Source organism: Salvelinus fontinalis, chromosome 36, assembly GCF_029448725.1.
Source record: "Salvelinus fontinalis isolate EN_2023a chromosome 36, ASM2944872v1, whole genome shotgun sequence".
Lineage (NCBI taxonomy): Eukaryota > Metazoa > Chordata > Actinopteri > Salmoniformes > Salmonidae > Salvelinus > Salvelinus fontinalis.
In genome coordinates, this window is record NC_074700.1 from 4,932,264 (window position 1) to 4,948,008 (window position 15,745).

General features: G+C 45.3%; 1 protein-coding gene across 3 annotated transcripts in view; it reads left to right on the forward strand.

The window, feature by feature from the left end:
• sorcs2 (sortilin-related VPS10 domain containing receptor 2) overlaps window positions 1-15,745 on the forward strand; it is a 345,517-nt gene that overhangs the window by 299,491 nt on the left and 30,281 nt on the right. For all 3 annotated transcript variants that reach the window (XM_055900408.1, XM_055900409.1, XM_055900410.1), the window contains exons 9-13: window positions 2,551-2,730; window positions 4,189-4,335; window positions 10,567-10,669; window positions 15,008-15,084; window positions 15,618-15,709. In XM_055900408.1, the coding sequence (XP_055756383.1) occupies window positions 2,551-2,730; window positions 4,189-4,335; window positions 10,567-10,669; window positions 15,008-15,084; window positions 15,618-15,709 (599 nt within the window). The remainder of the gene's footprint in view (window positions 1-2,550; window positions 2,731-4,188; window positions 4,336-10,566; window positions 10,670-15,007; window positions 15,085-15,617; window positions 15,710-15,745) is intronic.

Below are 15,745 nucleotides of genomic sequence, written 5' to 3' on the forward strand. Positions count from 1 at the left end.
CTCAATGATGTTCTCCTCCTTCTTTGTCTCTTCGTCCGTCTCCATACTGACACGCTTTGTGGCGACCCCAGGACGCCTCTGTGAATGTGTCTTAAAGCTTGTCTCTACGGGAGTGAATGGGAGGACACTGTCGGTTGTCTCTCTCTTTAGAACGTCTGCTATGTTATACTGTGTCGGGTGCCTCGCGAAGCCACGTAGTGACTGGTGCAGCAGAGTCGTATTCTCCCACGGAGACATCAGAGTCGTATTCTCCCACGGAGACATCAGCCCACGCGCTATCCGCTTAGGAGCGTTTCTCCGTTCAGTTATGGCCTGTCGCCAGTTGCGTAAGTCCAAGAGTAAGTGAAGATGACATCCTTTTCACTCTTCCTACTGTACGTCGGCAAATCGGTGTCCTCCGCTTCCCTTTGTGTGGAGGACGCTAGCTCTTCTGACGAATGGCATTATACAGGAAATATAGCACAGTAGGTTTCTGCAAAGTAATCCTTTGCTTTGGCGTAGGATTGCACACCTGAGCACATGTACGTGCTACTTTCAGCTGTCTGACTTGCGCTGCTCATCCACAGCAGATCCACATAACTCCATAGAGGATTATTCACTGGCCTCGGAGCGGTGTAAAACAAGTGGGCGGGTAGCTGCTGTGAATATAGAAGTCTTCGGGACTTGGAAGTTTACAGACGCCTCAATGCCAACTCCTCGGGCGAAATACTCTGCAGGAGAGATCTGTCAACACTGAAGAGGTGGTTTGCATCTACGTAATCAGTGCAGGAGAAGAGTGAACACACACACACATACCTACTCACACGTAGTCACATAAACAAACACACATTTGAGTACTTTATCTAGATCCATTTGGAGGTACAAAGGGCTAATGGTTGGACAGTCACACACACGCGCGCACACACACACACACAGTATACAGAGTGTGAGAGAGACAGACATCCCAATACTGTATACAGAGAGAATCAGCAAGGGGGAATGGTTTGCTGTTGTGAGTCTCTCATTAGGTCTCTTTCTTGTTCTCTCTCTTTGTTTCTCTCTGTCTCTGTCTCTCTCTTCCCCCTAACACTGTAAGAGCATTTTGAAATAATGCATTCATCTTAGTGTTAATCCTTTGCTGCAGTCTAACGCACGCACACACACACACGCACACACACACACCATTATTCAGGTTTGACGACCACACTAACTATTCTGAGCCAGCTACAGGTTGCGCTACCTTCGCGTAGCACAAAGCGTGACAGAGCACGACCAATACTGTGCGCTCTCTCCCACTCCCACCCTCTGTCTGTATCCCTCCATCCCTCCGTCTCCCTTTCCCTCCTCTGCTTTACTATTGATGAATGGAATTCTGCCCGGTAGGCATCTTATGTGGTGGCTGAGTTTTTGCCTAATTTCACCGTGACCCAGATATGTATTACCTCAAAGAAAAGCTCACCGGCTATCATTACCAGTGCTTCCACTTACAGTGCTAGATGAACAAAACCAGCCACGTGTCTGCAGTCAAGGACTGTGTAGGGAAGTTGCGCACTAGTTCTACGCAGTAGCTTGCAGATTCATTGAACCAGAGTATGTTTGACTATTGTGGTGCAGACCCATAAATCAGCATTTAAGACCTACTGGGCCGGTTTCCCGACCGAGGACAGAATTTTAAAGCCTGCTAAATGGAGAGTCCCAGTTGAATGTGCTTTTTAGGCCACTGCTAGGCTAAAGATGTGTCTCGAGTGTCAATGTGTGGAGGCTCTGGAGCGCTCTTCACCGCTCACTTCTCTTGATGTCTGCATCGCCTACATCTCTAATGCCATGTTAATGTAATCAGAGTGTCTCACAGGGAAAGCCGACTCGCCCGAGTCTGTACATCGGCCACTCTGTTTCTAACATCTGCAGAAGACTAGGAGCCCCTCGCAAGTTATGAGTGGAAAACCTGGGGTTTTGTGAACAGCCCGAAAGTGTTCTTGTACTCCTGTCACCGTTGATACAATATGCAGAGAATGAGAAGAATCACAACTTTCTTGTTGTCTCTCTCTCTCTCTCTCTCTCTCTCTCTCTCTCTCTCTCTCTCTCTCTCTCTCTCTCTTTCTATCTCTCTCTCTCTCTATCTCTCTCTCTCCCCCGCTCTCTCTCTGTGACCTCTCCCCCTCTCTGTCTGTCTCTCCCCCTCTCTGTCTGTCTCTCCCTCTCTCTGTCGCTCTGTCTCTCTCTCTCTCTCTCTCTCTCTCTCTCTCTCTCTCTCTCTCTCTCTCTCTCTCTCTCTCTCTCTCTCTTTCTATCTCTCTCTCTCTCTATCTCTCTCTCTCCCCCGCTCTCTCTCTGTGACCTCTCCCCCTCTCTGTCTGTCTCTCCCCCTCTCTGTCTGTCTCTCCCTCTCTCTGTCGCTCTGTCTCTCTCTATCTGGTCTCTGGCTCTCGCTCTCTCCTTCCCTTTAGTTTATGAAAAGACTGACGCCAAATCGAAGTTGTTGACGTAACTCCTATTCTCCTTCCCTCTCCCACCCTCTTCCTACCACCTCCCCCCCCCCCCTCCCCCCTCCCCCCCAACCCCTCTCCCCAGGACGTCCACATAGTGAGTACGGATGAGAGCCAGGTGTTCCTGGCTCTGCAGGAGTGGTACCAGACGGACACCTACAACCTGTACCAGTCGGACCCGCAGGGCGTCTACTACTCCATCGTGCTGGAGAACGTCCGCAGCACCAAGCAGCCTGAGGAGAGCGTCCTTATAGACATACTGGAGGTGAGTCACGTGGCGCTCCTCTGTGGCTCTGTTGGTAAGAGTGATTGCAATGCCAAAAATGAGCAACGCCAAGGTCGTGGGTTCGATTCCCGCTGCAAGGGCACATGATGTGCTCAAATGTATGTACTCACCACTGCAAGTCGTTTTGGGTAGAAGTGTCTGAGCAGAGCACCCGGCCCCTAGCTATAGGACAGTGTTACTACACCTTGACCAATGAGTGTGGTATGTTTCCCTCGAAACCTTAAGCTTAGGTGTGAGTTGTCACACACCTGCTTTGAGGCATTATCCTGTTATTGACTCATCTTTCTACAAAACAAATGTGTATGGCTCATTTCCACAGCGTTGTTCCCACTCACTCGACTTCCATCGTTGCTAGTCTTTGCCAAGGTAACAGTGGGTAGGCGGTCTCACCTTCCATGTCAGCGGAGAGCGGTGTCTGGAACGCCTGTGGCCTCGAGTGGGTCTTAAAATGGCACTGGATCCTGCGTGCCTTCTAGACAGACAGCGTGCGTTGAAACACACAACGAGGAATCTATTAGAATGCCGTGCATTCAATAAGGAGGGTTCCACTATTCTTCCTGCCTCCCCAATTGGGTTTTGAAGCAGTTTTCCATTGTGCGATTGTTAGCAGTATACACACTCCTTTTGATGTAAAAAAAAAACACATGGGTGAGATACGTGTTTTCACTTTCCATATTTTATTAGTTTTTTGGGGTTAAGCCATCATTCATTGGGTTTGTTTTGACAAGGTCTCCCGGCGGAGGGAAGTCAAACAGAGCGAGGGAAGAGTAAAGGAAGAGAGGAGGCAGTGTTAGAGGAGGAGAGGCAGTGGCCCGTGGAGTTGAGGGCCAGCACTGCAGAACTCATTTCCTCTCCTCCTTTCCTCTCCTCTCGCACCTCTAGCCCCGGGCTACTCTGTCATCACAGAGAGAGAGATGGAGAAAGAGAGGTAAAAGAGACGGGGGGAAAGCTAGAGGAAGACAGAGAGAAAGTTAGAGCGAGGGACGTAGGAGACAGAGGGGGGGAGAGAGAGAGGGAGAGAGAGAGGAGTAGAGAGTGTGTGGTGCTGGTACAGATAGAGACAGAGAAAGACAAGTCAGAGTGGTACACAGACAGATAAGCGTTTCACAGAGAGAATTGGAGAGAGAGAGGGTAAGAGAAAGTTCGAAAGAGATATGTTGTTTCATTCCCTCTTCCCCTTACGTAGACTCTCTTGACAGGCCACCGACTGACCCAGAATCAGCAGCAGTTACATTATAGATAGGTATGTCTGGAGAAACCTGCTCTTTTGGAGTGTCTCTGTGTGGTTCTGTCTCTAACTCTCTGATCTCTGAACAGTCTTCTGTAACAAGCCTGTGCTTTTAATAAATAGCTAGGACCCACACAAACAGATCCCACATCAGTATTAAACCTTCCCATAAAATCATAACTGAGACGTTTGTTGTAATTTGTTTCCAGGTCCGCGGGGTCAAAGGCGTCTTCCTGGCCAATCAGAAGGTGGATGGCAAAGTGATGACTCTCATTACCTATAACAAAGGCCGAGACTGGGAACCCCTTGCCCCGCCTACCACTGACATGAACGGCAAGCCGGTCACCTGCCAATCAGTAAGGAACCCATGCACTATCTACATACATTATACCAGACCTGCACTACCTACATACATTATACCAGACCTGCACTACCTACATACATTATACCAGACCTGCACTATCTACATACATTATACCAGACCTGCACTACCTACATACATTATACCAGACCTGCACTATCTACATACATTATACCAGACCTGCACTACCTACATACATTATACCAGACCTGCACTACCTACATACATTATACCAGACCTGCACTACCTACATACATTATACCAGACCTGCACTATGTACATACATTATACCAGACCTGCACTACCTACATACATTATACCAGACCTGCACTATCTACATACATTATACCAGACCTGCACTATGTACATACATTATACCAGACCTGCACTATCTACATACATTATACCAGACCTGCACTACCTACATACATTATACCAGACCTGCACTACCTACATACATTATACCAGACCTGCACTACCTACATACATTATACCAGACCTGCACTACCTACATACATTATACCAGACCTGCACTATGTACATACATTATACCAGACCTGCACTATGTACATACATTATACCAGACCTGCACTATGTACATACATTATACCAGACCTGCACTATGTACATACATTATACCAGACCTGCACTACCTACATACATTATACCAGACCTGCACTATGTACATACATTATACCAGACCTGCACTATGTACATACATTATACCAGACCTGCACTACCTACATACATTATACCAGACCTGCACTATGTACATACATTATACCAGACCTGCACTACCTACATACATTATACCAGACCTGCACTATCTACATACATTATACCAGACCTGCACTACCTACATACATTATACCAGACCTGCACTATCTACATACATTATACCAGACCTGCACTACCTACATACATTATACCAGACCTGCACTATGTACATACATTATACCAGACCTGCACTACCTACATACATTATACCAGACCTGCACTATCTACATACATTATACCAGACCTGCACTATCTACATACATTATACCAGACCTGCACTATCTACATACATTATACCAGACCTGCACTACCTACATACATTATACCAGACCTGCACTATCTACATACATTATACCAGACCTGCACTATCTACATACATTATACCAGACCTGCACTACCTACATACATTATACCAGACCTGCACTATGTACATACATTATACCAGACCTGCACTACCTACATACATTATACCAGACCTGCACTATGTACATACATTATACCAGACCTGCACTATGTACATACATTATACCAGACCTGCACTACCTACATACATTATACCAGACCTGCACTACCTACATACATTATACCAGACCTGCACTATGTACATACATTATACCAGACCTGCACTACCTACATACATTATACCAGACCTGCACTACCTACATACATTATACCAGACCTGCACTACCTACATACATTATACCAGACCTGCACTACCTACATACATTATACCAGACCTGCACTATGTACATACATTATACCAGACCTGCAGTATCTACATACATTATACCAGACCTGCACTATATACATACATTATACCAGACCTGCACTACCTACATACATTATACCAGACCTGCACTACCTACATACATTATACCAGACCTGCACTACCTACATACATTATACCAGACCTGCACTATCTACATACATTATACCAGACCTGCACTATGTACATACATTATACCAGACCTGCAGTATCTACATACATTATACCAGACCTGCACTACATACATACATTATACCAGACCTGCACTACCTACATACATTATACCAGACCTGCACTATCTACATACATCATACCAGACCTGCACTACATACATACATACATTATACCAGACCTGCACTACCTACATACATTATACCAGACCTGCACTATCTACATACATTATACCAGACCTGCACTACCTACATACATTATACCAGACCTGCACTATGTACATACATTATACCAGACCTGCACTATGTACATACATTATACCAGACCTGCACTACCTACATACATTATACCAGACCTGCACTACCTACATACATTATACCTGACCTGCACTACCTACATACATTATACCAGACCTGCACTACCTACATACATTATACCAGACCTGCACTACCTACATAAATTATACCAGACCTGCACTACGTACATACATTATACCAGACCTGCACTACCTACATACATTATACCAGACCTGCACTACCTACATACATTATACCAGACCTGCACTACCTACATACATTATACCAGACCTGCACTACCTACATACATTATACCAGACCTGCACTACCTACATACATTATACCAGACCTGCACTATATACATACATTATACCAGACCTGCACTATATACATACATTATACCAGACCTGCACTACCTACATACATTATACCAGACCTGCACTATATACATACATTATACCAGACCTGCACTACCTACATACATTATACCAGACCTGCACTATCTACATACATTATACCAGACCTGCACTATCTACATACATTATACCAGACCTGCACTACGTACATACATTATACCAGACCTGCACTACCTACATACATTATACCAGACCTGCACTATCTACATACATTATACCAGACCTGCACTACGTACATACATTATACCAGACCTGCACTACCTACATACATTATACCAGACCTGCACTATCTACATACATTATACCAGACCTGCACTACCTACATACATTATACCAGACCTGCACTATCTACATACATTATACCAGACCTGCACTACCTACATACATTATACCAGACCTGCACTACCTACATACATTATACCAGACCTGCACTACCTACATACATTATACCAGACCTGCACTATCTACATACATTATACCAGACCTGCACTACCTACATACATTATACCAGACCTGCACTATATACATACATTATACCAGACCTGCACTACCTACATACATTATACCAGACCTGCACTACCTACATACATTATACCAGACCTGCACTATCTACATACATTATACCAGACCTGCACTACGTACATACATTATACCAGACCTGCAGTATCTACATACATTTTACTCAGAGTGATTAACAGGAGCAATTAGGATGTCGGCTCAGACATTCAAACTAGCGACCTTTCGGTTACTGGTCCAGCGCTCTAAACTGCTAGACCACCTGCCACCCGCACACACAGCAACCTTCACCAATCCCGTCCATAGGCCTACATATAAGGGATTACTTCCAGGATGGAAGGAAAGAAGGATGGCGTTTTGAAGCATTGGAAACAGGCCATGGTCTTTTCGGGGTTCATACGACGTCATAGGAAGTACGCCTATAGCCCTATAACACAGGCAGAGAGAGAGCCCACTTGTCATATTGAACCACCAGTCAGTCTGCGACAGAGATCCACACAGACAGAGATATCACCTTCATGCGTTGGGAACAGGGAGTCATAAAGACGGGCACAAAGCCAGGGAATGAGACACTGACAGACTGACACACACACACACAGAGATGTCTGTTTCCCCCATATCTCACCATAACGACCGCCTATAACACAAATCGGCCATTTTAGAACACCCGTGTCTCAGGGCGACTACGACCCCCGTAACACCGTCCTTGTTTATCCAGGCCCCACCCGGTGAAACCAGGTTACAGGTCCGACGGACAGCTTTATGTCCCCTAACAACAACACTGTCACCCCACGGTGTCGCCAAGATGACACAAGTGGTGTAACGCGAACAATGCTACGGCTATACATTCATGACCTGTCCCAAAGCACACCAGAAGAGTAATGGCCATTGAATAGAAGGATGGTGGTTTGTAAATGACTGTTAAAAGAATCCATGTACCTTAGATTAATGTGCGTAATCTTTGTTTAATCTACTCCCTAATAGCGCAGCAAAGTCCTTTTAAATTTCTTATTTTTTTCCATAAGTGATTTACTGTTTAGCGTTGCAAGGGCCAGATACAAGCGATTTGACTCAGTGCAGGTGCAATGGGATACCATCTGTACTTGGGCTAGGCTAGCCAGGGCAGCTAATGCTTTACTGTCATGGGAAGAGTGTAGGCTTAATGAAAGAGAGAGGGAGAGAGAGACCCACCTTTAAAATGGGCAGTCTTAGTCTTTGTTAGTTTAACTTTAAAAACTGCCCTGACGCCATTATCGTTATACTGCCATGAGAGTTTTAAAATTCCTTGACGGCTCGTGAAGGAAGCATGAAAGGTGGCTTTGAAAGATGGTGCTTGTTGATGGGCCCGCATGGTCCTTTAGGGAGACACGTAACCCCGTGTGTACAGCCGGAGTCATAGCAACGGGGTTAACGAGGAGAGACAGCGTCACGCTGACATACAGGGCCATCTAATGTAGAGTCATGAATAAATAACAACACGGAGAGGCGAGGAAGACGGGAGGAAGAGGGGAAAGTGGAGAGAAAGGTTATGCTTAGGATTGACATACAAAGAGCGGTGTGATTCACTCAGTGAAAACACTCAACACATACACTTTGTCCCCTCGGTCACTCTCCACTCAGATGGATGTCAACACACACTCGCATGTCACGAACAAACACACAATTAACGTACACCCCCACCCGCACACACCACGTAACACAGTCCTTGACCAATATACAGTACCAGTCAAAAGTTTGAACACAACTACTCATTCAAGGGTTTTTCTTTATTTTTACTATTTTCTACATTGTAGAATAATAGTGAAGACATCAGAACTATGAAATAACACATATGGAATCATGTAGTAACCCCAAAAAATATTTTAGATTCTTCAAAGTAGCCACCCTTTGCCTTAATTTTTTTTCTTTTACCTTTATTTAACTAGGCAAGTCAGTTAAGAACAAATTCTTATTTTCAATGACGGCCTAGGAACAGTGGGTTAACTGCCTCGTTCAGTTAAGACACGAAGGTCAGTCAATCCAGTGAATGTTAGGAACTTTGAAAGTTTCTTCAAAGGCAGTCGCAAAAACCATCAAGCGCTATGATGAAACTGGCTCTCATGAGGACCGCCACAGGAAAGGAAGACCCAGAGTTACCTCTGCTGCAGAGGATAAGTTAATTAGAGTTAACTGCACCTCAGATTGCAGCCCAAATAAAAACTTCACAGAGTTCAAGTAACAGACACATCTCAAAATCAACTGTTCAAAGGAGACTGCGTGAATCAGGCCTTCATGGTCAAATTGCTGCAAAGAAACCACTACTAAAGGACACCAATAATAAGAAGAGACTTGCTTGGGCCAAGAAACATGACAATGGACATCAGACCGGTGGAAATCTGTCCCTTGGTCTGATGAGTCCAAATTTGAGATTATTGGTTCCAACCACCGTGTTTTTGTGAGATGCAGAGTAGGTGAACGGGTGATCTCCGCATGTGTGGTTTCCACCATGAAGCATGGAGGAGGACAGGTGATGGTTTGGGGGTGCTTTGCTGGTGACATTGTCTGTGTTATTTAGAATTCAAGGCACACTTAACCAGCATGGCTACCACAGCATTCTGCAGCGATACGCCATCCCATCTGGTTTGGGCTTAGTGGGACTATCATTTTATTTTTAACAGCACAATGACCAAAAACACACCTCCAGGCTGTGTAAGGGCTAATTGACCATGAAGGATAGTGATGGACTGCTGCATCAGATGACCTGGCCTCCACAATCACCTGACCTCAACCCAAATGAGATGGTTTGGGATGAGTTGGACCGCAGAGTGAAGTAAAAGCAGCCAACAAGTGCTCAGCATATGTGGGAACTCCTTCAAGACTGATGGAAAAGCATTCCTCATGAGCTGGTTGAGAGAATGCCAAGAGTGTGCAAAGTACTATAATGCTCCTACTCCCTAAATGTCCCAATACAAATTCACCCAGCCCAACAGAATGTCACTCCACCCGTCAGAAACTCTTTGGTTTAGCCTCCCTTGGGGATTTGGTTTGCTTAACAAACATTACAGGAAATGCTGCGACTCTGGGGATTAGCCTAATGTGCTGCGGTGTTGAGCAAAGTGATATGGGAGGGAGAGAGGGAGAGCGAGGGAGCGGGAGAGCGCGAGAGAGAGAGATCTGGGGTGATATAGCTGGGTTACACACATGGCCACCTAAACAGTAATACACTCCAACAGACATACAGGACTCACAGTTCCCAAAACATACTATCCTTTCATTTCCCATAAACTCTCTGTCCCGTCTTCTAGCCTGACTGTCACCTCCACCTCCACCTGCGCTGGGCTGACAACCCTTACGTATCAGGGACCGTTCACACCAAAGACTCCGCCCCAGGACTCATCATGGGTGCAGGTGAGTAACCATGACAACCGCCTCCCAGTTACATCACTACTGAAGTGGCCATGGCTACTACTATACATTAGTAGGACCAGTCATCCTGATTGTTTAGCTTGACTTATTATTGTCTGTATGTGACACTGTAATAGCTTCTGTCTAGGGTCACTAACACTAGGACCCCCCCCCCCCCCCCCCCCCCCCCCACAGTTTGCTAGTGAACAGGCTTTGGTTCGGCCTTTTAGCCTAAGTAAGGTTTAGCCTACTTGTTCGAGTGAGGCATTACAACCCCATTATAGGAAGGCAGCTCTGAGCCTGTTGTTTTGCTAGCTCTGTGTGCTGTAGTACAATGGAGCCCTCAGGCAGACAGTGTGGCCGCTAAACAAGGCTGGACATAGTGCATGCTTACGTCAGGCAGACGCGGTGAGGGAGAGCTAGTCGTGGAGCTATGTGTGTGTTCCCGCAGTTCATCAAGCGCACTATCCACCAAAATTTTTGACAAAGCCATAGTATCTGGATTTAAAACATCCCACTCTTCTAGACAACCTGGATTTACCCCGGAAAGGCAGTGGGTTAGAGGAATGGAAGATACAGTGCCAAAGTACTTAAACCCCAGAGAAGAGTTCACTCAGTCATTGCTGCTTTTATTTATTGAATATTTGGCATTTCTGTGCGGGCACCCCTGGAGGAGAGCTAAAATAAGGTTCCGTAGTGAAGGGGATAAGTGGGCTGCCTCATCTCCTGAGTGAGTACGAGCTGCCTCGCCATTCCTTGCATCCCCCCTCCTCTCTTCCCTTATTCCCACTGTTAAGAACGAGAGGAAAATTACCCTCCATCTGAAATGATTTGTCGGTGCAGGAGGCTTTGCTCCAACAGAGCACCCCCTCCTCCCTAATTTTTACTCCTTTTTTAACAAAATGAGACAGTTGGAAGTGCATTTTTGTTCTCGACGCTGTGTTCAAAGGGAGAGCATTAAGTGAGTTTGAGTTTATTTTTACAGGGACAGTGCACATTAATCAACGTTTCAGTAAAAGTGCCGGTTTTAGCCAGCCGGCTAATTTTCAACCGCAGTCCCTGGGCAGGTTATTAAAAACAATTACAATTACAATTAATAGCCTGGAGATCCCTGTACTCTTACAAAAAAGGGTCCCAAAAGAGTTCTTTGGCTGTCCCCATAAGAGAACCCTTTTTTGGTACCAGGTAGAAAAGGGTTTAACCTGGAACCAAAAGGGTTCTACCTGGAACCAATAAGGTTTCTTCAAATAGTTCTCCTATGGGGACAGCCAATGAATCCTTTTAGGTTTTAGAAATCACCTTTTTTTATGAGTTTGTAGTGCTGTGACTAGGGCTTTTACGTGACCGTATTACCGCCACACCGGCGGTCACGAGTCATGATGGCAGTCAAATTCCATGTGACCGCTTAGTCATGGTAATTGGGCCTACCTGGTACTCCGCACACTATTGTCCCTCTAATCACTCTGACATCAACACTTCATGAGAGCCCATGAGCTCATGTTGCGCAACATTTCTATAGGCTATGCAGTTGTGTGAGAAAACAGAGTGATGGCCTCTATTAAAAAGAGGAGGATCCCATCAGCTTTCTATAGACTAGGCCTACTATATTTATTTCTCAACCTTCCTAATACTTAGCACATTGCTTCTCTTTAAAACAGGAGTATAGCCTACCTGGCTGGCATGAAAATGAACCACGGGAAAAGCGTCCTCCATTCGCTATTTAAGTCCATAGATTACATTTTTTTCCGCTGCTCCTGTATCGAGACAGGTGTATGATAATGGTCCATTCTAAATCAAAATAAATTTCACACATATATTATTTACTATTTTTCAAGACAAGATTGACCATCTTAAGATGACCAGCTTAAGGCAAACAGCACAGGCTTTTGTTTGCGACTTTTTCAAATCATAGTCGCACATATAGGTTTATATCACAACTAAAGAGGCCAAATAGCTTCTTAAAATGAAGCTGTTTTTTCCGCTTTACAACGGGTGTAGAACCTAACTGGCATACATACGCAGCAATTTTCACCATAAAAATGCACCTTTATAATAAAAGCATTACATGCATAATCGCATTTGTGGTCACGTTTGAGAATGGTGTTTCCTGCTAATGGAAGATGTGTGCTTATAGCCTACTGCCATAGTAGTTTATCTACATTTTAAGCTGTCGCATCCCACAACTGTCCCGGACTATGTTTGGGATATTTATTTCTTGCACAGAATATGATAAGTCAACTGTTGTACTATGGGGGATAGTAGATTGACATAGGCTTGTGCTTTTGCTGTTCATTAGGCCTACTCATTTTGTTGGCTGACGAAAAGTAAATGTGGACAGTTCTTCCAATATCTTCAATATGCACCTCGGAATTGGATAAGGACACACGCACTTGCATCCCCGATGTGTCTGTCTTCACTTGTAGCCTGTGAGAAAGACCCGATCACGTGACTGAGAGCCATGTGAGCGAGAAGTGCTTCGGCACGCAGCGGGGAGAAGGGAATTATATGTATTATATTCAGCCCAAGGGCACAACGGCCACTGGCCGCAAAAGGCATGGATTCTTTTAGGCAGATTATGTCCACGCAAAGGGGATGCAGCCGGGAAATTCGAGGCATGGTCAAGTGAGTCAGCCAACAAGATCTCTTGTTTATTTTTCTAGGTATTTTCTTAAAACTGCATTGTTGGTGTCACGGATCCCTCTGGAACTTTCATTGCGCACACCTGTGTCCTATTCCCACCGATTAGTATTTGTATATATGTGACCTTTGGTTTCCATTGGGCGGTCGATTATTGTTTACCATGTCCGTTGGTGCGTGTGAGTATCTGTGCTGTGTGTTTTGGCTTTCGTGCCCTGGTGGATTGCGCAGATGATCACGGGTCTCGTCCCGTGTGTTAATCGTTGTGCCCGTGTGTTATTTATTCAAGATACTCCTCGCTCTTTTGTTTTGCGTTTCTACCCTGTGTTTTGTTACTTGTTTTTTTTTTGGTCTTCGTCCCCGTGCCTTTACACGGCACGCCATAATTTGGGCTTAATAAAAACCCATATTACGCGTTCCTGCGCCTGTCTCCCGAATCATTCATACCTACATGGCAGTTGGTTAAGTGCTTGTAAGTAAGCATTTCACTGTAAGGTCTACACCTGTTGTATTCGGCACATGTGACAAATACAATTTGATTTGATTTGTCAACTTGTGAATGAGAGACAAAGCAGAGCTCAAAGCCTTTCATGCAACTTTTTTCAAATCATCGTTAGAGTCGCATCATGCAGCCTTAGAATGTATTAAAAATCAAAACAGATAGCCCAGCATTTTTATCATAAATAAAGTTACATAAATAACTCGCTACAACTCCCGTACGGGCTCGGGAGAGACGAAGGTCGAAAGCCATGCATCCTCCGAAGCACAACCCAACCAAGCCCGCACTGCTTCTTTAACACAGCACGCCTCCAACCCGGAAGCCAGTTGCACCTGGCCCCCTCGGTTAGCTCGCACTGCGCCCGGCCCGCCACAGGAGTCGCTGGAGCGCGATGAGACAAGGATATCCCTACCGGCCAAACCCTCCCTAACCCAGACGATGCTAGCCCAATTGTGCATCGCCCCATGGACCTCCCGGTCGCGGCCGGCTGCGACAGAGCCTGGGCGCGAACCCACCCGGGAGGCCTACATAAATAACTCTAAATAACTTTAAAGTTTGGAGAAAATATAATTTCCATTCTATTCAGTTATGTTAATTTGTATTCTTCAAATTTTAAAATAATATAAAATAATGCCATGGAATTCTAAGCAAATCTTGTCTGCTAAATGAACTAGTGTAGCCCACAGCCATATGGCATAGCCAGATCAGGACCTAACATAAGGACAACTCTGAGTATGCTATTCTGTTCTTCTGAAATAGACAGCATTTTCTTCATATCATGTTTCTTTAGACCTGTCTAAAATAAACAATGGATTTATTGTGATGGTGTAGGCTATATTACATGGATTTATTAGACTTTTTAAAATGTAGATGTTTCAAAGGTCTGCATCAGAGGCTTGTAGGCTATGTGTGGAAGCCAGGAGATGCTAAATGTGTTTATGTTAATTAACGGTCAATTACCGTGAGATCGGCAGTTATTTGCTTGACAGTCACCGGCTGACAAAATTTCATGACCACCACAGCTCTAGCTGTGACATCCATGGCTGCTGCCTGCTCATTCAATTAACTCTCTCTCTCTCTCTCTCTCTGTCTCTCTCTCTGTCTCTCTCTCTGTCTCTGTCTCTGTCTCTCTCTCTCTCTCTCTCTCTGTCTCTGTCTCTCTCTCTGTCTCTCTCTCTGTCTGTCTCTCTCGCTCTGTTTGTCAGGTAACCTGGGTTCCCAGCTGGTGGAGTATAAAGAAGAGATGTACATCACCTCTGACTGTGGGAAGACTTGGAGACAGGTGAGTCTCTCCTCCCTCACCACTTCTCTCCCCACCTCCCTCCATACTTCCCTCCCCACCTCCCTCCCTACTTCTCTCCCCTTCTCTCTCCATACTTCCCTCCCCACCTCCCTCACCACCTCCCTCCCCCACCTCTCTCCTCACGCCCCTCCGTACTTCCCTCCCTCCCCACCTCCCTCCCCGCCTCTCTCACCACCTCCCTCCGCACCTCCCTCCCCACCTCTTTATGTACCTCCCTCCATACATCCCTCACCATCTCCATCCCCACCTCTCTCTCCACCTAAAAAAGGAGAAGATTCAAAGAGGAAATTCAATTCAAGGTGGAGATTAACTTCCAATCTCCTGACAAAAGCTATTATACAGTGTTCAGCTTTTTGAAGAAGTTTTATGACAACCTCTAATTCTCATGCTCTTCTTTTATGCGATGTATTAATGTACTGTAATCTAATTTATTTCTAGCACTTATCGTCCTACTAACTTTTCACTTCCTGGTCTTTTCGACACTTCCTGTGATTGCCCTTCCTGTTTTGCAGGTGTTTGAGGAAGAGCATCACATCCTGTACCTGGACCACGGAGGGGTCATTGTTGCCATCAAAGACACCTCCATCCCCCTCAAAATACTCAAGTAGGCTCATTTTACTGTCAACAAAATACTCTGTAA